General features: G+C 39.8%; 1 protein-coding gene across 1 annotated transcript; it reads right to left on the bottom strand.

Annotated features, from left to right (window-relative positions):
* Positions 1-2365: 2365 nt before the first annotated feature.
* Positions 2366-26976, bottom strand: LOC131910498 (3-alpha-hydroxysteroid dehydrogenase). Its single transcript, XM_059262416.1, has 9 exons — positions 26810-26976; positions 21659-21826; positions 19900-20016; positions 17787-17864; positions 9982-10104; positions 8437-8546; positions 8010-8175; positions 6084-6166; positions 2366-4206 (listed from the first exon to the last, which is right to left on the bottom strand). The coding sequence occupies exons 1-9, from the start codon at positions 26891-26893 to the stop codon at positions 4164-4166; spliced, it is 972 nt and encodes a 323-aa protein (XP_059118399.1). The 5' UTR covers positions 26894-26976; the 3' UTR covers positions 2366-4163.
* Between the last annotated feature and the right edge of the window lie 241 nt (positions 26977-27217).

Raw genomic sequence — 27217 nt, forward strand, 5'->3', positions numbered from 1 at the left:
CCTCGTTTTTCTTGATCCACCAGCCCCGGAAATTCCCTCTTCTCTCTTCCTATCACTCTCTATCAGGCCTCCTCGGTCCTCCAAAGACTCTAGGCTGATTCCAGTCAGCTAATTGCCGACTCCATCCTTTGATTCAGGGTGGCTTTATTGGCTCAGTGGAATGATCATATGAACACTTCTCCACCAAACACCTGCCATGTTCAGTCAGATAGCAAATATTCATAGCCACAGTAGTATGTTCCTGCTGTTGTGGGGTACCCTCCAAAGAAGACTACTCAAACAGTCTATAGCCATTTGAAAGTCTCTATTCAAACCAATTGAGACTACACTCAGGTTCTCGGGACCCAAGTGTAATGCTAAGCATTTAGAATAAGGGGCTTTTAAAGACAAAAACTATATCCTGTTCTTTTGCTTGGCAGCTTCAGGCGGAGGTTTGTACAAGCAGACAGTTTAATAGAAGCCGAGCAGAGCTAGCTGGGGCATTGATTTTGGTTTCCTGGGTGGAGCTGGGTAATTTTCAACAGGGCTTCCCATCAAGGAGATCAAATTCTAGTTAAACCTAAAATGGCCTCAGCAAGAACACAGGATAAAAAGGAACGTCTGCCCTGTCTTCTCTGGCACACCGGCCTCTCTCATTTTAACTAGCATATTTAATTTTGTTGTATACATGTCTGCATATGTGTGGTTGTGTGGAAGCCAGAGGACAACCTTAGTTGTTATTTTTAAGGTGTCATCCTTTTTTCTGTTTGGGGTTTTGTTTTTATTTTTGTTTTTTTCATTAACATGATCTCTCACTGGTCTGGAAACTGCGAAGTGGCCTAGGAAGCCATGAATACACCTGTCTTTGCCTCCCCAACACTAAATTTACAAGCATGTGTATTAACATACCTGGCTTTTTAAGTGTGAGTTCTGGGGTCTAACTCGGGTCTTCATGCTTTCAAGGATAGCACTGTTCTGAGTGAGCCATTGCTCCAGCCCTAATGTATTTAATTTCTGTACGCTCTTTATAATGTTCAAAGTCAACTTCTCCATAACTCCTTCAATTTAAGAGTAACTTTATTTTGACTTATCAGTATGTTATGTAAAGTTTATAACCACCTAATCAACGTCCACAAAAGAGTAAGCCTAAACATTTATTTGCTATTGCATTGGAACTTTTGGTTGGTTTAGAACTGACTCATTGACCCTATTGACATTGAATCTGTTGACATGAAATAAATGTCTACTTTGTTGTTGTTGTTGTTTGTTTCTTTTTTAAGAGATGTAAATTAAATAATAATGAGATGATAATATTAGTAGTATGAGCAAATTCCAGAAAACTGACAATCAACCCCTAATGCTGGGAGACTGTAAGCAACAGATGCCCTCATTCATTGCTATTGGAGGTATATAATGATAGAGCCACCTTGGAAAATGATTAGATAATTTCTTTTTTTAACATAATTCTTTATTGATTCTTTGGGAATTTCACATCATGTACCCCAATCCCTCATGCACCTACTACTCCCTCTATATCTGCCCCTCACCCTTGCATCATGCTTCCCAGTGGAACCTCCCAAAACAATTAATTAAAAACAAAAACAAAAAACAAACCCACCTTGCTCCTCTATCTTTCCAGTACCTCTTCATTCATTCTAGTGGCTTCGGGACCTGCAGTGTGTCACAAAGTACACCCTTTTGTCCAATCAGCCCCACCAGCAAAATGTTCATTACAATTAGTTATGTCTGGTTTAAGGCCTCTGGCACACCACCATCCCTGGACACTCAACAAAACTCCTCTCAGATATCCTGCTGTTCCTGAGTCATGGAGGTCCTGTAGTTATTGCTCCACAGGATCAGTACCTTCACGAACTCCAGCAGGTCATAGATGGGGTAGGTGTTAGGGTGAGCAAACCCAAGGTCCAGGATCTGGGTCTTGGTGGTAGCTGAGCTTGTGGGTCTTAGTCACAGGGACTGTCCCCTTCAGGCAAGGGGCAGAGCCAGCTCTCCCAAGCCCACGCCATAGGGGCCGGTTCTCCCATGACCCAGGTGAGGGGTGGGGCCATTTCTGCCGAGTGCAGGGGCCAACTCTTCCCATATAGGGAGTAGACCAGCTCTCTGCCTACAGTGTCCAACTAAGGGCACAGCCAGTTATCCCAGGGCCGGTGAGGGGTAGGACATAGACATGGTCCGCAGCAGCGGCCTGGGCTCTGGTATCACCTTGGAGCCAAGTGACAGCCCAGACCCCTGGCATCATCATGGACTTGGATGGTATCAGACTTTGATGGTATCAGGAGGCACAGCATCAACACAGACCCTGGCTGTGGTAGGGCCATGAAATGTCTAGTTTTTATATGTTGTTAAATTCATTTAGAGAAATTTCACATTCCCCATTATAACATATATATTTTATTCCATTTATTAATAAGAATAAGACAGTTTCATTTTATCAACACATTACATAGAATTTTAGTTTGCTATCTATTCACATTTTGTTAGATTAATCAATAGGTAACTAGTAATTTTATTGCTTTTTGATAATTTTTCCCTTTAAGAGACTTCAAATATATAGGTATAGTGGTATGCCTTTAATCTCAGCATTCTAGAAGTAGGGGTGGGTGGATCTCTATGAGTTCTAGGCCAGCCTGGTGTACATAGCAAGTTCTAGACCAGCAAAGGGTATATAATGAGAAACTGTCTCAAAAAATTCTTACTTGAGATATTTATTAATGAAATATGTAAGTCCAACTGTATGCTGGAAACTAGGTAAACAATATTTGTATTTTTTTTATTTACCTCCACATTCTTCTGAATCTTCTGTAAACACAACACTATCACCTTACCTTTCTGATTTCTTTAAGATATTCTTGGTGCAAAAGATATTGCTAAAACTTAACAATTTACAAATTTTAAAATTAACAAATATTGTCCTAGCTCAAATACAGTATTTCAAATAATTTTTGAAATTTTAAAGTATTTGTCATATCAATTATGTGTCCTTTTAATATTAATTTCATAACACGATTTAATATCTATGAGATATTTTGTATTCTATAAGTCTAACCCGTTTACCTATAAACATGTAAGATCAAGTTTCAGAAATCAATTTTTAAATCTAAGAAAATTTGATGAATATGGAGTTTACATTCATTTCCATTGACATTTTCCTACCATAGCTCAATAAGACAACTGCTGAAACCCTCAAAAATACAATTATCAAGTCTAGCTCTCTGTCTTGGATAAAATATGTCGAGTTCCCCTTTACCTGTAACATGTAATTATCAAAAACAGATGATATATTTCCCAAGCAGAGACGTGTTCAGCTTTCTTCTTGCTCTCCCCACATCTATAAAAATGATGATTCTTTTATATGAGCTCTCTTCTTACGGACCTCCCAACCTTCCCACAGGGAACACTTACTCTCCATGCTCTTGGAACTCTGGTCCTTGGGCTGGTGAAGGGAGCCCTGGGACTCCAGATCACCCCTACCACATCTGCCTCACCTCCAAACTAAGAACAAAATAACTTCAGAGTACTTTCTTCTTTCTCAAAGGATTTGAGGATTATTGACTTACCAGTAATCTCTCACTGTTAACTCCCTAAATGTTGAAAGTTCTTCCAACTCCAACCAAAAAATGTCTGTTAAATGACTCTCCTCATCTACAGCCTACTGCCCAAGATTTCTAGGCAAATCAGGTTGGTGTCAGAAGGAAACAAAAAATTGATGTCACAGAAATAGAAGCAGGCAAGAATCTGTAGGCCTGGTGAGATGGCAAGGTGTTTAAAGGCTTGCTACTCTTACGGAAAACTCAGATTTGGTTTCCAGCACCCACATGGTGACTCACAATCATCTGTAACTCTAGTTCTAGGTGATCTGTCACCCTCTTCTCCTCTCCATGGACACGGGCATTCACAAGGTACACATACATGTAGGACACTCATATATGTAAAATAAAAATAAATTAATATTTCAACACATAAGAATCTTTGGGATAAACATCTTGATGTTGCCTTTCAGACTTCCCACACAGCTCTGGGGACTTAGCTCTAGCTGACTGAATTGACAAGACAAGCTGGTCTGATAAGAAGTGATGATGTGTTCAATGGCCAGTATCCAAGACATCTCTCATATCATGATGCATAAAACAGATCTTCTGGTAGGAATTCTGTCAAGGGCCTCCATGTTAATATTCATCAGTAAATGGATGATTGGGATGTCCATTAAAACTACAATTAGAAAAAAAGAATGCCTAATATAAGAAATTGATTCTTTCTTGTTTTAAAGAAGAATAAGTCCAAATATAGGTCAGCAATAAAGGCTAGTTTAAGGTGTACTGGTTACTGCTAACAAGTTCACTTTTTTTAAAATATCAAATACAGTGTTTACATATTGTACTGGCTAATTTTATGTCAGCTTTACAGAAGTAAGAGTCATCTGAGAGGAGAGAGTCTCAACTGAGAAAATGCCTCCATAAGATCCAGCTAGAGGGAAGCCAATAGAGTATTTTCTTAATTTCTGCTTGATTTGGGAGGCCACAGTTCACTGGAGGTGGGGGGGGGGCTAGTTCTGAGGTTTATAAGAAAGCAGACTGAGCAAGCCATGTAGAGCAAGCCAGTAAGAAAACACTCCTCCATGGCTTCTGCATCAATTCCTGCCTCCAGGTTCCTGCCCTGCTTAAGTTCCTACCTTTATTGCTTTTGATAGGGAACAGTTATATGGAACTGTAAGTGAAATAAACCCTTTCCTCCCCAAGTTGCTTTGATCATGCTATTTCTTCACAGCAATAGCAACCCTAACTAATACAGGTAATTAACATGTTAAGTTTATAAATGGAACTTTTATACAGGGTCTCATTTATTCCAGGCTGGCTTCAAGCTCACTATATAGCAGACAATGATTGTGAACTTCCGACCCTCCTACCTCTAACTCCTACTGTTGGGCTATAGTTGCATACCACCATGCCCAGTTTAAGAATTTAGAATTCCTTATTCTAAGAAGCATATTTTGTAATTTGGTGATGTTCATACTTTATTAGTGACATGAAATATAATTGACAAAGATCTTCTTTTCAGTCTTTATAATTAAACATATAAAAGATAGCAACAATTCCTCTCTGCTTTCCACTCTCTCTATCTTTGCATTATCACTAATTCTTAACATTTTCTATACTAATAAAAAGATTATTAATGGTTTATCTGCTATTTTCTTGAGGACACATAATTTTTAATAGGACTATTCTCATTTTATACACCATTCCATTATTTCTCCTGTGAATTTAAATCCCCATGGGCAGAAGAAATACACAACCCTGCCTCTGTCCATTTACAGGGTATGTCTTTTCTCAATTCCCACAACTTTACAAAAGGAAGGAAAACTAGACACCATTTATTGGCTTCAAATTCTTCCACAATGTCTCCAAAACCTTCCTTTGGTTTCTTAGCTAACTAATCTAAGACGTCTTTGTTCTCTGCACTGAGATCTCTGTATTTCTGAAAATGCCAAAGAGTACTTTCTGTTCACCTCACACAGACCAACTGGTTTTATACAAAGGTAGCATTTCAGTGCTGAACAAATGTTCATGAAAATGAATTAAGAAAATTGAATCTATTAAAAAATCAATTGACAAGGTATAATTAACAATTCCATGTGGAGTAGATACAAAAGTCTAAGACCATGTTATTGAAACAAATGACTTTGATCTGGTTAGCAACAACAACAACAACAACAAAAAACCTGAGAAATGTGGAAGCAGGTGCCATAAGCTCACGTTTAGAAATATTTAATTCAGCTATATGGCAAAGTATATGTCCCATGACATAGCTGTAGAAGACAGAAGCCTACACAGAGCTTTAGTTTTAACAAAGGCATTATATTATCTAAAAATTTCAGGGAACTGAGAAGTACAGAGGGTACAAGTGGAAGTCAAGCTGACCCTGGTCCCACCAATGGAACAGAGCTCTGGAGACAATCTGTAAGAACTCCCAAAGCAACTCATCCTTAACTCAGACTAGCCTTTGTCTTCTTCATATCGAGGTAACTTTTAACACATTACATTTCTACTCAGAAAACAAATTGAAGCAATGAATTGATCAAAGATACTTACACAACTCCAGAATTGTATCTTAAATTTCTGTTCAAGCCATCTAGGACTTTCATGTCCTCTGAAGTCAACTGGAATTCAAAAACCTATCACAGAAGTAGAAATTTTATTACTTTCATATTCCATATTGCCAATCTGGGAAATCCAAGTAAATTCAACAGAGTAGTGCAGAGGCAATATTGAAAACACAGGAGACATGTCCCAAGTCTCTTGAAGATATCAAGCAAAGCATTCAAACTATTAAGGAATAACAGGTGGAAAAGAAATAAAGCCATGTTCTTATATAAGAGATTGAACCACACAACTACAAACCAAGGAAAAATTAGGAAAGAAACAGAGATGATGTTATTGAAACATATGAACTTAAAATACTGAAAAAACTTTAAAACCTGAATTTTAACAATAGTATTTAGTAAAATGTATGGACAGAGACTCCTACATCCCATTAGAAATTAGAAAATAAGTTTTATATATTTTAATTTATAAATTTCAAATGTGAATGAAGTCATAAGGAAAGAGCATAGGAACTGGTTTAAAAAGATCTTGGCTAAATTAGAGATAGATTAAACATGAAAATTATCATCACTAGGCCCCAACACATCTAGACTAATGATTTTATGAATACTACTGTACTACTGTAGAATGTGGTAGAAGACAACAGAAAATCAATATCTGAACAGCTGATAAAACTACTAAAGGTAAGATGGACTGTGACGTTTAAGTGTAAGCCACATAAACCCTTTCCTCCCACCCAAGTTGCTTTTGGTCGTGGTTTTAAGCCAGCAACAGAAAACTAACTAGGACATCCAGTTAACCCAACGTCAGCCATGTACAAGAGGGACTCTGTGTCAAACAAGGTGACAAGCGAAAACTGACACCCAAGGTTGTTCTCTCACATCCAGACACACACCATATCATGTCCATACACGAGAGAGAGAGAGAGAGAGAGAGAGAGAGAGAGAGAGAGAGAGAGAGAGAGAGAAATATTTTTAAGTGATCTTACAGATGACAGGAAACAGCAGACATCTCTAGACTACTCCATTCCAACAACAATTGTGATGTATAATGAAGTGCAACCTAAGCTAGTTAGCGAAAGAATAAAAATAAAGCTATAATGAAGGAGAGCTTAGGCAGTTCTACAACAGCACCATCAATAGAGAAGTCTCACTGTCCTGCAAATGAGAAAACTTAATCCACAGCAAGATGGGACAACAAATAATATCAGTTGTGGCATATGCCTGAAGATCTGAATTCAATCCCTGAAATCCATAGTGGAAAGAAAAGTGAACTCCTAAAAAGCTGTCACCTGACCTCCACATACACATCATGGTACATGCATGCACACACACATACACACACACACACACACACACACACACACACACACACACACACCCCACAAATAAATATAATTTCAAAAGAGGCTAAGAAGCACAAAGATGTCCATGAGAGATCACAAAGGACCCATGTTAAGGATATGTGCTGGCTAGTCTTATGTCAACCTGACAAAAGCTAGAGTTATCTGATAGGACAGATTTCAATTGAGAAAATGTCTCCAAAATACCCAGATGTAATGTATTTTCTTAATTAGTGATTGATGGTAGATGTACAGCCCATTGTGGGTAATGCCATCCCTGGGCTGGTGGCCTGGGGTTCTATAAGAAAGCAGCCTGAACAAAGCAACAGGAGCAAGCCACTAAGCAGTGTTCATCCATGGCCCCTGAATCAGTTGTTGCCTCCAGGTTGCTGTCCTGTTTGAGTTCCTGTCCTGTCTTCCCTTGATGGTGAACTGTGATGTGGAAACATAAGCCTAATAAGCCCTTTGCTCCCCAAGTTCCTTTTGGTCATGATGTTTCATGACAATAATAATAACCCTAACTAAGACAGGATATTTCACAGATGTTTCAAGGCTTACAGCTCTGTCATCACCTGCATGTTCTCTTTGATCCGCTTCTCATTGAAACTCCTGGCCAGGACTACAATCCCACGCTGCAACAAGTAACGAAGGGCAACCAACGCTGGTGTTTGCTTGTACTTTTTGGCCATGGCACAAAGAACTGGATCATCTAAGAGAACTGGACTCTTTTGGTCCACCCTGGAAAAGAAGGTAAAATACTGAACTCCAGAAGTTCAAACTACCCTAATGATAGGAGGCTTACAGAAGGGGTACATACTCCAGACCATACATATACAACTGTTCTCCTTGACCCACTAGAGTCAACATCATCTCAGGGCTTCTCAGAAATTTAAATACCAGCCCCTCTAAGTCAGTTGAGAGTTAATCTAGAAAGTTGTTACAGAACTAAATATATTTCAACAATGACAGTTGAGATTCACTGTTGTCTTTGTTACCTACCATACTGCATCTCGTGAACTTCCCAAAGTACAGTAGGCAACAAGAGCGATATCTTTTGACTTACAATAGTCCAGCATTTTGCTCTGGTTCAGATAAACATGACACTCTACCTGATAAAAAAACAATCAGATTATATGAAACTTTGATTAATACAAAATGGAAACATCAAAATGAAAGAACTTGAATTGTTAAAAAGTATAACATGAAATTTGAAGTGAAAAAATAACATTAAGTAACAATCACTTTAACAAAATAAATTTAATTCCTCTTTCTTATAGAAAGACATTTTTAAATATATACCTGAGAAGAAATAATTCTATGGACCAGCTCTTAGGTGCTGAATAATCTTTTCCACCTCATGAAGGCTTGAGAAATTCCATAGTGGGAATGGGGGAAGTATCCTTGCAAATTTGGAGACTAAATCACAGTAGAACATGAATTTGGCCAAAGGCTCATGATGGCTTGTGTAAAGACAAAAGAACTAGTTTGGTAGGATTCATATCAATGTAAGAAATCTGTAAGTCCATGAAAATACAGAGAGAAAAGGAAAAGGGCAAGCAAATCCATTTGCTCATGTTGATTCTCACTATGATAGTTCAGTCAAAACGTTGGTAGTCAAAGGCAAACTATTAATATTTACATTATCTCATCTAAAATTGAGTTTTATCTTGATTTGTAAAAAAAAAATTTTTTTTAGCAAAATATCATGTAAGAAAAGTAAAAGGGGTTGGTGAAATGGCTTAGCAGGTAAAAGCACTTATCATCAAGCCTGATGACCTGATTTCAATTCCTGTGACCCACGTGGTGGAAAAAGAGAACCAACCAATTCCTATAATTCTCTGACTTCCACATATGTGCTGGTGTGTGTGTGTGTGTGTGTGTGTGTGTGTGTGTGTGTGTGTGAACAGTTGATTTGCTGTCAGGAAACAGGAAGGAGTAGACTATGACGTATGTGAAAAGGCTCAAAGTGCTCTGCCCAAAATTCCCATCATGAGTTCACCATAGCCAAGTAAGATATCTCACAAATCTGGATGAATTTGATAGCTTCCAGTTAATTTCCCTATAGCTATGACTGTGGTTAATACACCTGAAATCAGAGGTATCAGGACTCAGGACACAGCGATCTAACATTCATGATTGTACTTTTGTTGATCTTTTACTTTGGCTCCCTAATTCTTTACTGCCTACACTGTCTTCCCAGGACCTTTCTTTCTGTACACAGTCCCCTCCACAGCATCTTTCTTTCTTCATCCAATTGCTTCTCATAGACGGAGAAGAAGTACATCTTCTTCTCAATGACCTCACTATGACTGCTGCCTCCTTTGATTATCTTTCCCTGATCTATTTCTTACATCCAATTAGCCCTGACCTAGCCCTAATGGTCCACTGTCTTTTTCATAGTTGTAATGGAGGGACTTCTATGTCCTCTCAGAAAGATTCCACTTTTAAAATTTCCACCCCATGAAGGTAAAATGGACAGGACTAGACAACAAATGGATATGAACAAATTTAGGCATAAAATGTCAAGCAGTGGAAAGAGCTCACCTGATTGCACACAGGCTTGTACTTGAGCCCTGGCTTGTTCAGGATCATCTCCAGCTGCCTGCGGTTAAAGTTGGACACCCCAATGGACTTGGCCAACCCTGCATCCTTACACTTCTCCATGGCCTGTGGTGGGAGAGATAGCGAAGGATAAATTGTGCAGTTGTTCCAAGAAGTGGTGTTAAAAGGGATGCTTTCAAACAATGCTGGGGGAGCTACTGGCTTTGACTGTCTAGAGATGGAGAATGTTTTGGGAAAAATAAGGAGCAAAGGAAGTGAAAGCAAGAAACAATTCCTGTGTCCTTAAGAAACAGGTGACATGAGAGGCCAGGCCAGCTTCCTGAAAACCACCACAACTCCAACTGCTCCTCTTCTCCTCATCACCATATCCCAGCCCACACCTCTGGCAGAACCCTTTCACCCCATCAGAAGCCAGGCCAGCATCCTAAAAACCAGGTAAGCCTGGTACCACCCCACCCAACTCCTGCCTGCCCCACCCACCATAAGCCCAAGTAAACCACCACCCCACCCAACTCTTGCCTGACCCACCCACCATAAACCCAAGTAAGCCACCACCCCACCCAGCTCCTGCCTGCCCCACCCACCATAAGCCCAAGTGCCCATCCTCTCCTTGCCCCCTGATCCCCACTGCCCAGAGGAAGGCCAGCACATTGAACCCCAGAAAAGTCTGCTCCCCACTGCACCTGGGCTATGCCAGCATAACTTCAACTGTCCCTCCTCTCCTTATCACCAAATCCTGGCCAACACTTCTGGTGAAAGACTTCCACCCCATCAGAGGCCAGACCACATCCTGAACCCCAAAGACCAGCTGAACTACCTGAAAACCAGGCAGAAGCATCCTACCTTACCAGAAGCCAGGCCAGCATCTGAATCCCAGAAGACCCCTGGCAAGATCAGAAGCCATGCACAAACCTAACCAGAATGTCAGCCCCAAACTTGGACAGCAACCCACTGCTGGATCAGAGAGAACATTCAGGACATCAGAATTAAGCCCCGAACGTGGACAGAGACCCTCTACTCAACCACAGGCTATGGGATCCAGAAGACCAGAGAGGAAACAAAATTTGAGGAAGAAAACATTCACCCAACAAAGACAAATCCAGAAATTGGCACCTAGACCTATAATCATTTCAAACCTAGATGCCTAAAAGTAAGTGTAAAAACACAAACAACAACCAGGGTGATATGTCACCACCAGAGCCCAGCCATCCCACTACAGCAAGCCCTGAATATTCCAACACAGCCAAAGCACAGGAAAACAATCTTAAAATAATCCTTATAGTGAGGATAGAGGTCCTTAAAGAGGAGATGAAAACTCCCATAAAGAACTCCAGGAAAAAAAACAAACAAAATATTGGAGGAAATCAACAAGTCCCTTAAAGAATGCCAGGAAAGCTAAGAAAAAACAGAAAAAAAATGTAGAAAAAAACTATTCAAGACTCAAGAATTTAGGAAATGGGCCGGGCGGTGGTGGCGCACACCTTTAATCCCAGCACTCGGGAGGCAGAGCCAGGCAGATCTCTATGAGTTCAAGGCCAGCCTGGGCTACCAAGTGAGTTCCAGGAAAGGCGCAAAGCTTCACGGAGAAACCCTGTCTCGAAGGAAAAAAAAAAAAAAAGAATTTAGGAAATGGAAAATCAGGGTAAGCTAAGGAAATACAGATGCAAGCACCACTAACAGAATTTAAGATAGATAGAAAAGAGCATCTCAGACATTGAAGATACAATAGAAGAAATTTATCAGCCAAAGAAAATGGTAGATCTAAAAATATCCTAACACAAAGCATCCAGGAAATCTGGGACACCATAAAAAAAATGAAACCTAAGAACAATAGGAACAGAAAAAGGAGACGGATCCCAGCTCAAAAACCCAGAAAATATATTTAACAAAATCATAGAAGAAAATGTCCCTAACCTAAATAAAGGCATACCTATAAAGGTGCAAGAAGCTCACAGAACACCAAACAGATTGGATCAGAAAAGAAATTCCCTTAGTCACATAATAATCAAAACAGTGAACACAGAGAATAAAGAAAGAATATTAAAAGCTGCAAGGGGAAAATGCCAAGTAACATATAAAGGCAGACCTATAAAAATAATGCACAACTTCTCAAGAGAGATTTTAAAAGCAAGGACCTGGACAGATGTCTTGCAGACTCTAAGAAAACACAGATGCAAGCCCACACTAATATACCCAGCAAAATTTTCAATCAGTACAGATGGAGAAAACAAGATATTTTATGACATAGCAAAATTTAAACAGTATCTATCCACAAATCCAGTCCTTCAGAAAGTACTAAAATGAAAACTCCAACTCAAGAAAGTTAACTATACCCAAACACAGGGAATAGATAATCTCACAGCAACAAAACCCAAAGAAGGGAAATACACACACACACACACACACACACACACACACACACACACACATGAACAAACAATCAGTGGTCATTAATATCTCTCAATATCATTGAAATCAATAAGCCAATAAAAAGACACAGGCTAACAGAATGGATATGAAAACAGAATCCATCCTTCTGCTGCATACAAGAAATACACCTCAACATCAAAGATATTATCTCAGAATAAAGGGTTGAAATAAGATTTTCCAATCAAATGGACCTAACAAGCACTCAGTGTAGCTATCCTAACAGCTAGCAAAATAGACTTCAAATCAAAATTAATAGAAAGAGATGAACTCATCAAAGAAAAAGCCACCAAGATGATGTTTCAATTCTGAACATCTATGCCCTAAATGCAATAGTACCCACATTTGTAAAAGAGACATTACTAAAACTTAAATCACACAAAGAAAACCCCACACATTAATAGTAGGAGACTTTGACACTCCACTTTCACCAATAGACAGGTCATCAAGACAGAAACTAAACAGAGAAATAATAGTCCTAAATAATAGGACTCAAATGGACCTAAGAGATATCTACAGAACATTACACCCAAACAGAAAATAATATACCTTCTCAGCATCTCGTAGAACTTTGACCAAAATTGACCACATACTCAGGCATAAAGCAAGTCTCAACAGATATAAGAAAATTGAAACAATCCCATGTATCCCATCAAACCACCATGGATCAAAGTTGGATTGCAACAACAACAGAAACAATAGAGAGCCTACAAACTCCTGGAAACTGAACAACTCTACTGAATTACCACTGGTTCAAGGAATAAAAAAAAGAAAGAAATTAAAGACTTCCTAGAATTCAATGAAAATGAATGCACAACATACCCAAACTTATAGGACATAATGAAAGCAGTGCTAAGAGGAAAGTTCATAGCACTAAGTGCCTACATAAAGAAGTTAGAGAGTCCACATACAAGTAACTTAACAGCACACCTAAAAGATCTAGAACAAAAAGAACACTCAAGATAAGTATACAGCAAGAAGTAATCAAACCGAGGGCTAAAATCAGTAAAATTAAAAAAAAAAGGATAGTACAAAGAATCAATGAAACAAAAAGTTAGTTCTTTGAGCAAATCTACAAAATAGACAAATTTCATCCAAACTAACTAAAAGACACAGAGAGAAAATCCAAATTAAACAAATCAGAAACAAAGGGGGAACTCCAAAGAATCACAAGGTCATATTTCAAAAACCTATACTACAGCCGGGCGGTGGTGGCGCACGCCTTTAATCCCAGCACTCGGGAGGCAGAGCCAGGCGGATCTCTGTGAGTTCGAGGCCAGCTTGGGCTACCAAGTGAGTTCCAGGAAAGGCGCAAAGCTACACAGAGAAACCCTGTCTCAAAAAACCAAAAAAACAAAAAAAAAAACAAAAAAAAAACAAAAAACCTATACTACACAAAATTGGAAAATCTAAAAGAAATGGGCAAATTTCTTGATAGATGCCACTTACCAAAGTTAAATCAAGATCAGATGAACAATTTAAATACATCTATATTCCACAAGGAAATATAAGCACTCATTAAAGTTTTCACAACCAAAAAAATCCCAGGGCTAGATGGTTTCAGCATAGAATTCTACCAGACCTTCAAAGAAGAGCTAATACCAATATCCCTCAACTTATTTCCCAAAACAGAAAGAGAAGAAACATTGCCAAATTCATTTTGTGAGGCCACAGTCACTTTGATACCCAAACCACACAGACTCAACAAAAAAGAGAATTACAGATCACATCCCTCATGAACATAGATACAAAAATATCAATAAAGTACTCACAAACAAATCCAAGAATGCATCAAAAAGATCATCCACCACGATTAAGTAGGTTTCATCCCAGATATGCAGGGATGGTTTAACACACAAAAATCTGTCAATGTAATCCACCATATAAACAAACTGAACAACAAAAAAAAAACACATGATCATCTCATTCGATACTGAAAAAGCCTTTGACAAAATCCAACACCCCTTCATGATAAAAATCTTGGAGAGATCTGAATTATGAGGTATATACCTAAACATAATAAAAGCAATATACAGCAAGCTTGCAGTCAACATCAAATTAAATGGAGAGAAACTCAAAGCAGTGCCACTCAAATCAGGAACAAGACAAGGCTGTCCACTCTCTACATATCTATTCAATATAGTTTTTGAAGTTCTAGCTAGAGCAATAAGACAATTGAAAGATATCAAGGGAATACAAATTGGAAAGGAAGAAGTCAAAGTATCATTATTTGTGATGATATTTAAGTATACATAAGCAACAAAAATTACACCAGGTAACTCCTACAGCTGATAAATACCTTTAGTGAAGTGACAGGATACAAGATTAACAAAAAAAAAAAATTCAGTAATCCTCCAATATACAAGCAATAAACAGGCTGAGAAAGAAATCAGGGAAACCACACCCTTCACAATAGCTACAAATAATACAAAATATCTTGGTGTAACTCTAACCAAGCAAATGAAAGACATTTATGACAAAAATTTCAGATCTTTGAAGAAAGAAATTTGAGAGGATATTGGAAGATGGAAAGATCTCCATGCTCATGAATCAGTAGGATAAACACAGTAAAAATGGCCATCTTACCAAAAGCAATCTACAGATTCAACCCAATCCCCATTAAAATCCCAACAGAAATCTTTATAGACCTTGAAAGGACAATTCTCAACTTCATACGGAAAAACAAAAAACCCAAGATAGCTAAAACAATTGTGAACAATAAAAGAACTTCTGGAAGTATCACCATCACTGGTTTTAAGCTTTACTACAGAGCTATAGTAATAAAGTCTACATGACATTGGCATAAAAATAGACAGGTGGATCAATGGAACTGAATCAAAGACACAGATGTAAATACACACATCAATGGACACCTGATTTTCAACAAAGAAGCCAAAATTATACAATGGAAAAAGAAAGTATCTTCAACAAATGGGGCTGGAATAACTGGGTGTCAGCATGTAGAAGAATGCAAAAAAATCTATATCTATCACCCTGCACGAAATTCAAGTTCAAGTGGAACAATACTTCAATATAAATCCAGATACACTGAACCTGATATAAGAAAAAATGGGGAAAACCTTGAACACATTGGCACAGAAAATAACTTCCTGAAGAACACCATAGAGCAGACACTAAGATCCACAATCAATGAGTGGGACTTCACACAACTGAAAAGCTTCTGTAAGGCAAAGGACACCATCAATAGGACAAAATGGCAGCTTGCAGAATGGGAAAAGATCTTCACCAACCCCACATCTGACAGAGAGCCAATTTCTAAAATATATAAAGGACTCAAGAAACTAGACATTAAAAAAAAAAGTAATTCAACTAAAAATGAGGTACAGATCTAAACAGAGTTTTCAACAGAAAATATCAAATGGCTGAAAAACAATTAAAGAGATGTTTAACATCCTTAGCAGTCAGGGAAATGCAAATCAAAGTGACTCTGAGATTACATCCTTACACCTGCCAGAATGGCTAAGGTCAAAAACACAAGCAAGAGCTCACGCTGGAAAGAACCTACAGCAAAGGGAAGACTCTTATATTGCTGGTGGGAGTGCAAACTCATACAGCCACTTTGTAAATCAGTGTGGTTGTTTCTCAAAAAATTGGGAATCAATCTACAAGACCAAGCTGTACCACCCTTGGGCATAACCCAAAGGATGTTCAATCATACCACAAGGACACTTGCTCAACTATGTTCATAGCAGCATTTTTTTGTAATAGCCAGAACCTAGAAACAACCTAGATGTCCCTCAACTGAAGACTGGATGAAGAAAATGTGGTACATTTTACACAATGGAGTATTTATTACACAGCTGTTAAAAAATAGTGACACCATGAAATTTGAAGGAAAATGGGTGGAATTAGAAAAAAATCATCCTGGATGAGGTAACCCAGGCCCAGAAGACAAACATGGTATGTACTCACTTATAAGTAAATATTATCTGTAAAGGATATCTGCAATTCACAGACCCAGGGAGGTTAGGAGAAGATGCTTGGATCTCCCTGGGAAGGGGAAATATAAGAGATTTCATGGGTGGACTGGGGCCAGGTAGGGATGGGAACATGAAGGATCAGGTGAGGGCCGTGTGGGAGGGAGAGTACTGAAAGAGTGGACTTAAGGGGGGCCATTCCAGGGTAGGTGGAAACCTGGTACAAGGGAAACTCCCAGAAATCTACAAGGATGACCTCAGCTAAGATTCCTAGCAAAAGGGGATATGCAACCTCCTGTGACCAGGCAAGAATACCAGTGGAGGGATTGGGACACCAACCCAGCCACATAACCTTTGACCTATAGTCTGTCCAGCCTATAGGATGTGCTGGAATAAGGGTGACACAGAGATTATGGGAGTAACTAATCAATGACTGGTCCAGTCTGAAACTCATGCCAGGAGAGTTAGAGTGAGCCCACCCCTGACACTGCCTGGAACACCAGGACCCAGAGGCTGGATGGCCCTGAGACCTAGGATAGAACCAAACATGACTGGAGAGAAATAAAGTCAATGTAATGATGCCTAATGATATTTTCCTATGCTCATAGATCAGTGCCTATCCCAATAGTCATCAGAGAGACCTCATCCAGCATCTGATGGGAACAAATGCAGTGCCTACAATCAAACATAATGCCAGGCTTGGGAAATCCTGCTGAAGAGATGGAGGGAGAATTGTAGGAGCCAGAGGGGCAAGGACATCACAAGGAAAACCCAAAGAGTCAATTAACCTGGTCTCATAGGAGCTCACAGAGACTGAACCAACAACCAGGGAGCCTGCATGGGACTGACCTGGGCCCTCTGCACATATATGAAAAGTTGTGTAGCTTGTTTTCTTGTAGGACTCCTAACAGTGGGAGCAGGGGCTGTCTCTGACTCTTTTGTTGACTTTTGGGGACCTATTCCTCATACTGGGTTGCCTTGCCTAGCCTTAATACAAGGTGAGGTGATTAATCTTACCACAACTTGATATGCCATGTTTTGTCAATGTCCATGGGAGGCCTGCCCTTTTCTAAACAAAATCAGAGAAAGAGTGGATGGGGGGGGGGCTGCAGAGGCAGGGCTGATTAGGAGGGACTTGGTGGAGAAAAGGGAGAGGAAACGGTGGCTGGGTTGTATGGACGGACAGATAAAAAATGGGTAACATTGCAACATTTGGTTGGAAAGAGATTCCTAAGCCCATGCCCTCAGTTCTTCTCCATTACTATTATTTTCCAGCCATGATTTCCCCCAATAACTCCATCAAAACCCCTCTTGTGAAAGCTACACACTTCTAGATTGAGCCACATGTATTCCGTTCTCACACATGGAGGTAATACCTGACTCATCCTCTCACAATCTGTGTCCTTTCCTCTAAGGACTCACCTCCCATGTGTCACAGAGATCCACAGGGTCTACCAACAGATTTCCATGTTCGTCTTTTGGAAAAAGTTTATCTCCAGGCTGCAATAGAATCATTCATTTTAAAGAGTTCATTGAAAGTCATGTCACCACATTTGGTCACACTGCCAACTACTCCAGAGTCTGGGCCATGAAGCCTTCCCAAGTAAGTAGGACATTACTTTAGATATTTTCAGTGAAAAGGGACTAAACTTTAAAGATTGGCATATCCTAATCTTTTATATTTTCCTTATGCTTAATAGATGCTTTTCTCAAAGTCCTAATGGTGTCCTGTATGACTTCAATTATTATTTCAGCCCCTGTATTTCCCTATAGAAAAATGCTTCTTTCTTTTTGGCAAATCCAGGCATTATATGGATTTAGTATCTGGCAATAATGGATTATGATTTGAGCAACACAGTTCCTTTTCACAATGGACACATGATTATGAAAGGGCATGCACAATTAAATTGAGCCATCAGTCAGACTTTCTTTTCAGGATTAAAGTGGGTTAGAAAGCCAGAGTATCTCTCAAGTTTTACCAACCATGAATTTTGAATTGCCACAAGACCATATCTTCTACTAGTAGCAAATTAAAACCCCAAACTAAATAAACAGCATAAGGAATGGAGAAAATACTTCTGAAGCTGATGGTATTCATACCTTTAAATGTAGTCCTGGCTTGAACTTCCCAGTTTGTAACATAATAGCCTCCATCGCACAAACTAGCTTAAGTTTTTCACATAATTTTATAGCAAGAAATCTGCATAACACAGTTATTAATTGTTAAATGCCATCTACAAAACCCCACCACCATGAAATTATCAAGAGAAATAATCTTCAATCGCCAAGTCTCCAAGGGCTGGTAGTATGAGAACCAGATGTTCTAGTCGGCTTTCTGTTGCTATTATTAACATCATGATTCAAAACAACCTGAGAGGAAAGGGTTTATTTAATGTCTTACACTTCCAGACCACAATCCATCATTGAGGGAAGTCAGGACACGAATTCAAGCAGAAACTGAAGCAGAAAACATAGAGGAATGCTGCTCCCAGGTTCAAACCCTTCCTCATTCATCAGCTAGCTGCCTTATACAGGCCAGGACCACCTGCAGAGGGATGGCATTTCCCACAGTGGGTGATCTCTCTCACCTCAATCCAGTCAAGATAATTTCTCAAAGACATGGCCTCAGGCAAATCTGAGCAATTCCCCAACTGAGACTTCCTCAGATGACTCTGGGCCCTGTCAAGTTGACAGCTAAAGCCAACTAGAACACCTACCCAGGCTTCATACCACCAGGTCTGCTTCCAAAGTTCAATGATGAGAGATGATGTAAAGCGTATTTACATCATCTACATGTATTTACATTATGTAAAACGCCTCATTGTGAAGCATATGTATGCAGTTTTATCAATCTCCAGAATTGCATGTAAACACCTTCAAAAGACTAAGGGGAATTGAGGTGGCCCAGTGGGTAAAGCATTGGACTTGAAAGCCTAAGGACCTGAGTTTGACCTTCAGGACTTATGTAAAACAATAAACAGAAAACAAAATGTAAAGCCAGCTGTGGTGGTACATGTTTGCAATCCTAGGACTGGAAAGATGTAGACAGGTAGATTCCTGGGGCTAATTGTCTACTCAGTCTAGCCTATTCAGAATTCTAGACCTGGGAAAGACCTTGTCTCAAACAAGTTGTGGATGGCATCTGAAGAACAACACCAGTGACTGTTTTCTGTCCTTCATAAAAATAAGCACACACATGCGTGTGCAAGCACACACATGTGTACTTGCGTATAAATGAACTCACATGCACACATACACACACACAAAAAAAAAAAAACCCAAGAACTATGCCTTGAACTATGGTTATTGAGTTTTTCCCAAGTTTCTAATGCAGAAGGTTTTCTTTCACAAGCAGGAAGCAGTGTTTCAAGGCTGGAAAAATAACTCAATAAAATGGGACTTGGGAATTACTGTTTAGGATTTTCATCAAAATAATTCATACATTCAACTAAGGATATAAATATTAAATTGCCACATAACTATTGGCTATACGAGCATCATTAGTGAAATAATTTTAAACACAGTGATTGCTCACCTGCAAAGCCATTGGGAAATGAATAATGTACAGATCAACATAGTCCAATTGGGCTTTCTTCAGTGACATTTCCAAGCAAGACCGAACCAATTCTGGTCGATGGAAAGTGCTCCAGAGCTGCCAAAGTTAAAGAATGAAACTTTAAACTCCAGAGTTCACTTTCTTTTATTGGATTACTTCATCTAACAAGGAGACATTTTCCTACAGTTGGAAATACACTCCCTGCTTTTCTCTCTCTCCATTGGGTTTTCACATATAAACTTCAATGTGTGTGTAGTCCAATGCCCTACCACCGAGCTATGTAACTGAACATCAGTATATACTTTATTATTGTCCTTTTATCTACTGAACGTGGAATGGAATGTTGAAAGAGAAAGAATTGTTTTCTCTAATAATACTGCTGAGTTTACAAAGTAATTCACAAGATTGGTCTAAATCACTCATCCATTCAAGAACACAGGAAGAACTAGTACATAACTGAAGGTTATAGGAAAACCTGTTTGGAGGTGTATTAGTGTGTGCTGAACTTAACTGATTAAACTTTAGCTATGCCTTTAGTGAACAAGCACTCCTGGAAAGAAGCTGTGTCTGCAGAGATTGACTGGCTGATTGGAACTTCAGCACTGTGGTGCAATTAAAATGCTGCAGGTCCAGAGGCTAACTATCTTATCTTGGGCTAGCCCTCTGGAACGGCCATTGCTCATTCACCTCTGTGTGAGAACTAGCATCTTGTGACTAACAGACAAAAACTATTGAGACTATATTAACTTATCAGACTACTAGTTTCCACTAATCCAAAAGCTAAGAATGTCATCCATAGCATGTTAAGCCGGTAGAAAATTTCCCTCATCTTACCCTACTTTGCCTCTCTGGTGTACCCACCAATGTATTTTAAATGTGCATTGATTTATGACTTTCTTTTTTTCTGTAAAAATATAAAAACTTCATGAAACTGCTTCCATGTTAGAAAATAGAACTTGAGGTAACCTAAATCTGTGTTCCTAAGCCATGGTTACTGAAAATGGTTCCAAAATAAACTATCTGTTAATTGCTTTAATATTAGATCTATTGTTCTTAAGACACTATAGTCTGCATATAATATACTTTCATATACTATCCTTCTGTGTGAACTCTGTTCTCATAAAATTTTGTTTTCTAGCCTTTGACAAATGCCTGCCCAAGAAATGTCTCAGAAAGATGTGTCCTCTTTTCCCCCCTCCTCAACAATGAAGCTTGGTGTGCTCAAGGGCATTGTGCAAACAGCCCCTATTTGTCCATGACCTTCTGCCTTCTGAGCACATTGGTGATGGTGATGAGAAGTGGCTCTGTTTTTCATTGTTTCTCTCCCTGAGGTAACTGGAATAAAATCTCTACAGAATGCCAGTAAAGGCACTCCAGAGCAGCATAACCTACAGTCCCCTGGTTCTGTTGAATCTCAAATTCCACCTCACTTCCTCAGCAATGTTCACCATGGAGTCATGGTCAAGCTCTGTTGCATTTTACATTTCATGATGAACTACACAGCTTTGACCTGAGATTCAGAACAGTTTATTTACACGAAAGTCATAAATTTTAACTCTATAATGATAATGAAGACATATTTATCTATTTTTATCTCTAGCTTCAATACATGAATGTGTGTGAATAAAATGTATACCAATAAGTAATGATATATGAAACAGGTATTGATCCAAACGTACGTTGTCTCCTCAGTTCAGCCACATTAAATATGCCCACAAGCATCCCATGTACAAAATACCTTTGAAGTATAGAATATATCTTCTCTCTTCACAGTGCCATCTGCAATCTTGCTTCTAATGGCCTGTCCTACTTCCTCTTCTATCTCATACAAATATGCAGAATCAAAATGCCGGAATCCAGCATCTATAGCTATTTTGGTAGCCTTGATAAGTTCACTCTTAGGAACCTAAAGGAGCAACCAAAAATAGTACATGTGTAATGAAGACATTTCAAACACAAACAATGGCTTTCCAGTGAATCAACTTCTCCTTCTTGGAGCTGCTCTGTATGTATAGGAATGAGCCTATTCCAATTTTCCTGGATCTCTTCCCATCAGCCCCAGAGGTGGGCGTCCCTGAAATGTCCTCAGTCCTGAGCAATCACTGCATCACTGGTGTTAGGATTCTGCCCCTACTCCAGCTACATGACTACACATGTGCAGTTCAGGAGCTAAGCAAGGGGTCTTGTGTCTTACGTCATCAGTGTGCACCGTTGATTATGTGCCTGCAGCGTGGTCACACAATCAGTGCATGCATGGTGTACCTCCATAAGCTTGCCTGCACATATGCAAGGGAATCCTTAAAGAGCAGACATAGACTCCCCCTCCTCTCTGCTCTGTTCTCTCCTGCCCCACTATCTCTATCTCTCTGTCCCTCTCTCTGCTCTCTGCATGTGCTTCTTCCCCAGGCCTGGTTCTTTTAGTCCCACCCCACTTCCTCCTAATAAAGCTCTGATACTAGGTTTTGTCGTGGCTCATGCCTCATGACCTTCCCACATAGTAACCAGAGACATTTGACATTTTTAAAAAACAACATTGGTGCCATAATTCAGATATTCCTAATGCTGTCCTCAAACCATTGGGATCATAATAATCCAATGGCTCTCTAGCCAGAGATCAGTTTACAGCCTGCCTCCGAGTGGGTCATCCTAAAGCTGTCCTCAAGCCAGCAAACTATCAAAAAAAAAAAAAAATTCAAGACATGGAATAAAATCTGTCTCTTGTCTCCAGAGCTCCATGACATTAGGGCTAAAACTTAAGCATCTGGAGAGCCAGGCTCCTGACCCCACAGGCAGAAGTTTCAGCTGTGGCATTTAAGGTGTGCCATGGGAGAAATGAAAAAAAAAAAAACAAACCCATAAACAGAATTGCCAAATGCTGGCACATAACATTCCAGCGGCTGCGCAAGGGCTTCCAGGTCCCTGTTTTAGAAGGCCACACAGGCTAGTGTGTGCCCTGCTGGGTCATCAATTGAGCCTTGTTCAAAGTGCCACCTAGAGAGAGAACTGGTCAGCTGACTGCCCCCAGGCACCGAGTGGCAGACCTCCTAGGCTTGGCTACACGTTTGCAGGGAACCCAGGATGCAGCATGGGGGTGATCTGTCTCTTCCTGTTGGACACCAAGCCACTTAATCAGTCCTGAGGGAATTTTGAGGTCCCACCTCTCCTTCTTGTTTCTCTATTGTTGAGGTAGGGGAACAGCCTTACCCACCTCACCAGACTTAATTGTACTTTCAGGGTCACTTGATGGGAAAAGATTTTTCAGTTTTCATTTCATTTGCTCCCTCCATGTGCCTCACTCCAGACCAGTCAGCAGTGCTTCCCATGCACAGTGACACAGACAGGGCCCTGCTCTCTCTCAAGACATCAAGATCCACTGCCTTGTCACCAATTCCAGAAGAATGAGGTCTCACCCCACAAGTTTTTTCTTTTCCTGGTTCCCTCTTCTAATTAACTACTCAGCTAATTGTTACAGGATCACCATAGAGCTGAGGACCATCAGATATACTCAGGTGGTAAGGAACAGAAGCAGTTAAAAGGTATTTACACCTCCAGACCGAAAAAAGTCTGGGTTCTGCAAAAAACAGACTCTAATATAACCATCCATTACTGTTAAATGTTCTCAGCAATTGAATGCCTATGTCTCCGAGATGCTAAACTAATAAAGGAAACAGGTACCTTAAAATAATCTGTCTCGGATAAGGCTTATCTCAGGTAAAAATTAAAAACATGTTCCAATCTCTCTCTCTCTCTCTCTCTCTCTCTCTCTCTCTCTCTCTCTCTCTCTCTCTCTCTCTCTCTCTCTCATTAACACTAAACAATATAAGCAGAGTACCAAACACTACAATGGTCACCAGCCCAAGACTTTAAATTTTCTCATGGCCACTTCTTAATATGTTCAAATTTTTTTCTTAGCTCCAGAAACCAGCTTAAATCCATCTGGACAGGTCGGATCTACTTCAGATAAGTGCCAAACCCACTTTCCTGGTCTTGGGACCCCCTCTATCACCCTGGGAACACCCAACGTAAAATAGTAGTAGTAGTAGTAGTAATAATAATAATAATAATAATTCTTTCTTCTAAGCTTTTCTCTGTCTCACCAGTATCCTGTCAAACACAAGCAGCTAAAGAGTCCAAGCCAGGAAAGACAGCTCTGAGGCGGCAGACAGCAACCCACCATCCCAGGACTACCTCAGAAGTCCCCCTTCCCTATCCCCCCAAGAGTCAACTGACACCCACCAAGTCAGCTGGAAGCAATTTTTGTGGGAGAAACGATGCCCCTATTCCTGATCACCCGCTTTTTTATAATAAGCAAATGTCTGGAATGTTAGGATTCTGCCCCCACTCCAGCTGCATGACCACACATGTGCAGTTCAGGAGCTAAGCAAGGAGTCCTGTGTTTTACATCATCAGTGCACACCGGTGATTATATGCCTGCAGCATGGTCACACAATCAGTGCATGCATGGTGTACCTCCATAAGCCTACCTGCACATGTGCAAGGGAATCCTTAAAGAGCCAGACACAGAGTCCCCCTCCTTTCTGCTCTGTTCTCTCCTGCCTCACTATCTCTATCTCTCTGTCCCTCTCTCTGCTCTCTGCATGTGCTTTTTCCCCAGGCCTGGTTCTTTTGGTCCCCCCACTTCCTCCTAATAAAGCTCTGATACTAGGTTTTGTCGTGGCTCATGCCTCATGACCTTTCCTCACAGTAACTAGTGCCGCTTATCTTTTTTTTTTTTTTTTTTTTTGTTTTGTTTTGTTTTGTTTGAGACAGGGTTTCTCTGTGTAGCTTTGCACCTTTCCTGGAACTCACTCTGTAGACCAGGCTGGCCTCGAACTCACAAAGATCCACCTGGCTCTGCCTCCTGAGTGCTGGGATTAAAGGCGTGCGCCACCACCGCCCGGCCCTCCGCTTATCATTTTTAAAAAACAACTGGCACTAAAAATCCTGAAAAATATCCCCTCATTCAGTGATTTGATCAAAGGACTCATAGACAGTATAGGAAGACAGGAAAACTTATAAGGACAGGATACAGGAAGAAAAAGGAGCCTCTCATCCTGGAGTCTGTCTGGCTGAAGCCTCTTAACCAGCTGAGAATCAAGAATTCCAGCACATTTAGCAACATGTGCTGTGATGGCTATAATATTAGAGCATTCCTTTCATATTCATATATACTGTCTTAAAATAGCAATAAATTTGGATTAAGTCCCGGCATGTCTATGTCTTGGAGACATTGTTAATTTTCTCACATATTTTCTGGGTATCTCAAACAAGACTGTTAACTTTGTGTACAATAAAGACGTCTTGTTTCATGGATCCCTATGAAATAGTCTCACTTTATCAGTTGTGATCCTGCCATGTACCCTTCAGAAATCACTCCCTGAAGTCATTTAAATATCTTATCAATGCTTTGAAGATAATAACTTCTCTTAAATGGTATATATGGCTAGTATAAAAAAGGGTGACATTATCTTGAAAAGCCCACACCTACACTTGGGTGTATCATATTCTTACTCTTAATAGCCCATGCTTAAATCTATGTTTTAAAGTGTGCTTTAGGACTGGGCAAATGGCTCAGTTTTTAAAAATGCTTGTTGCCCAAGATAAGATCCTGAGGTTGATCCCCCAAACTCATGTAAAAAATGGGGTGTGGCTGTACATACACACTTGTAATCTCAGAGCTGAGGAAGCAGAGGCAGACAGATCTATCAGGCCTACTCAGTCTGATGCAATCAATCTTCCTAAAATATTATGATCTTCTTTGAGAGTTTTCCATTTAAAAAATTGTTTTCTTCTTATATGTGTGATAGTTTTGTCTACATGTATGTTTATGCATCACTTGTCTGGTGCCAACAGAGTCAAGAAGGGGATGTTGGATCCCTTGGAACTGGAGTTACAAACAGTTGTAAGACACCATGTGGTTGCTGGTACTTGAACCCAATTCCTCTGCAAGAGTAGCCAGTACTCTTAACCACTAAACAATCTTTCCAGCTCCAACAGTTTTCCCTTTGGCCTCTCTTGAGCACAGCCCTGTAATTCTCGAGGTTGTACTGACCTGTGCAGATGTACTGAGACTGCAGATGTTGTAATAGCTTTGCTCCTTACCTCTCTTTCAAGCTATGTATGCTGAGGAATAAAAATTCCTATCAAAAGAGGTAAAGATGTCTCTGTGATTATGTCTTCTGCATGAGAAAACTGTGACTCTAGCTTTAAGTAATAGCCCTTGCCACTCACTGAATAAGAAAAGAATAAAATGAGAATGGAAACATTTTCCCATGAGAACCTCCTATAGTATTTTGATTCAAACGTCATGAATAGGAACGTGGAGCAAGAATTTAAGGTGCTTTCTTAAAGTATAGTACACCCATAAAATGTTTTATTTTCTTTTTAGATAAGTGTTTCTGTAGTGAAAGCAGAAAACAAAACATTTCATCACAGGTCTGGAATTTGCACCGTGATGCTCAGTCCCTGCTCATCAGCAGAACACAATAAGCTCATCATTTTTCATAAGCCGTATCTCTAGTGAATTCTACCAAAAAATATTTTATCTGGATCTTATCTAACAGAGAGGAGTAATTATTTGAATCACAGAAATAATCCATGTCACTAATCCCGTTGTAATTAAACTCAAAGCATAACAGTTGAACTGATAGATACTTTCCACTTACTGCCCAACAGGCTGAAACTAAAGCAAAACCAGAGCCCAGAATAAATGGGACTGTCCACATAAGTCCCCAAGGAACAGTTACAAGACTGCCTTCTGTATCACATGTGGCTAGATTCTGTGAGTCTGCTTCACACAGGAGCAAATCTGAAAGTCCCCTTCAGTTTCCACGCATCCTTGATTTTTTTTTTTTTTTATAAACCCTTAACCCCAAGACACAATTGTTACCTTCTGAGGCACAGTGGTTCCGAACCCCAGTACAGGGATGAAGTGACCATCGTTTAGTGCCACACGCTGAGATACAGAACTCATAGCTTGTTACTCATGCAACTAAGCAGGTCTTCAGTCTTCTGATTGCATGGGCTACAGGTCAGCGAAATGTGACAGCTTCTTAAATATTTACTGGGAAGTCAAACAGTGGCATGTGGGAGGAGCCGCTTAAAGCCATAGTCCACAGATAAAGAAGAGAGCTAGAGGCTGCTTGCATTTTTATGAACGTGAACTCCAACAAATTACTAGACAGTGAAAATGAAACCATGAATTTCTCGTAGAAGAAAAGACTCTGTTCACAGTCCACAGTTACTTCTTTAAATTGTTAAAAAGGAAACTGATGGAGAGTAACTGATCATACGTTAC

The sequence above is a fragment of the Peromyscus eremicus genome, chromosome 5 (assembly GCF_949786415.1).
Source record: "Peromyscus eremicus chromosome 5, PerEre_H2_v1, whole genome shotgun sequence".
In the NCBI taxonomy this organism is placed as follows: Eukaryota; Metazoa; Chordata; class Mammalia; order Rodentia; family Cricetidae; genus Peromyscus; species Peromyscus eremicus.

Bases quoted from the DNA above. Each gene is read 5' to 3' on its own strand.
- LOC131910498 (XM_059262416.1), bottom strand. From the start codon at position 26,893: ATGAGTTCTGTATCTCAGCGTGTGGCACTAAACGATGGTCACTTCATC. The intron at 17,865-19,899 runs GTGAGCAATCAC...ATTCTATTGCAG, and splicing joins ATTTCCCAATGGCTTTGCAG to CCTGGAGATAAACTTTTTCC. The intron at 8,547-9,981 runs GTGAGCTCTTTC...TTTTTTTATCAG, and splicing joins ACAAGCCTGTGTGCAATCAG to GTAGAGTGTCATGTTTATCT.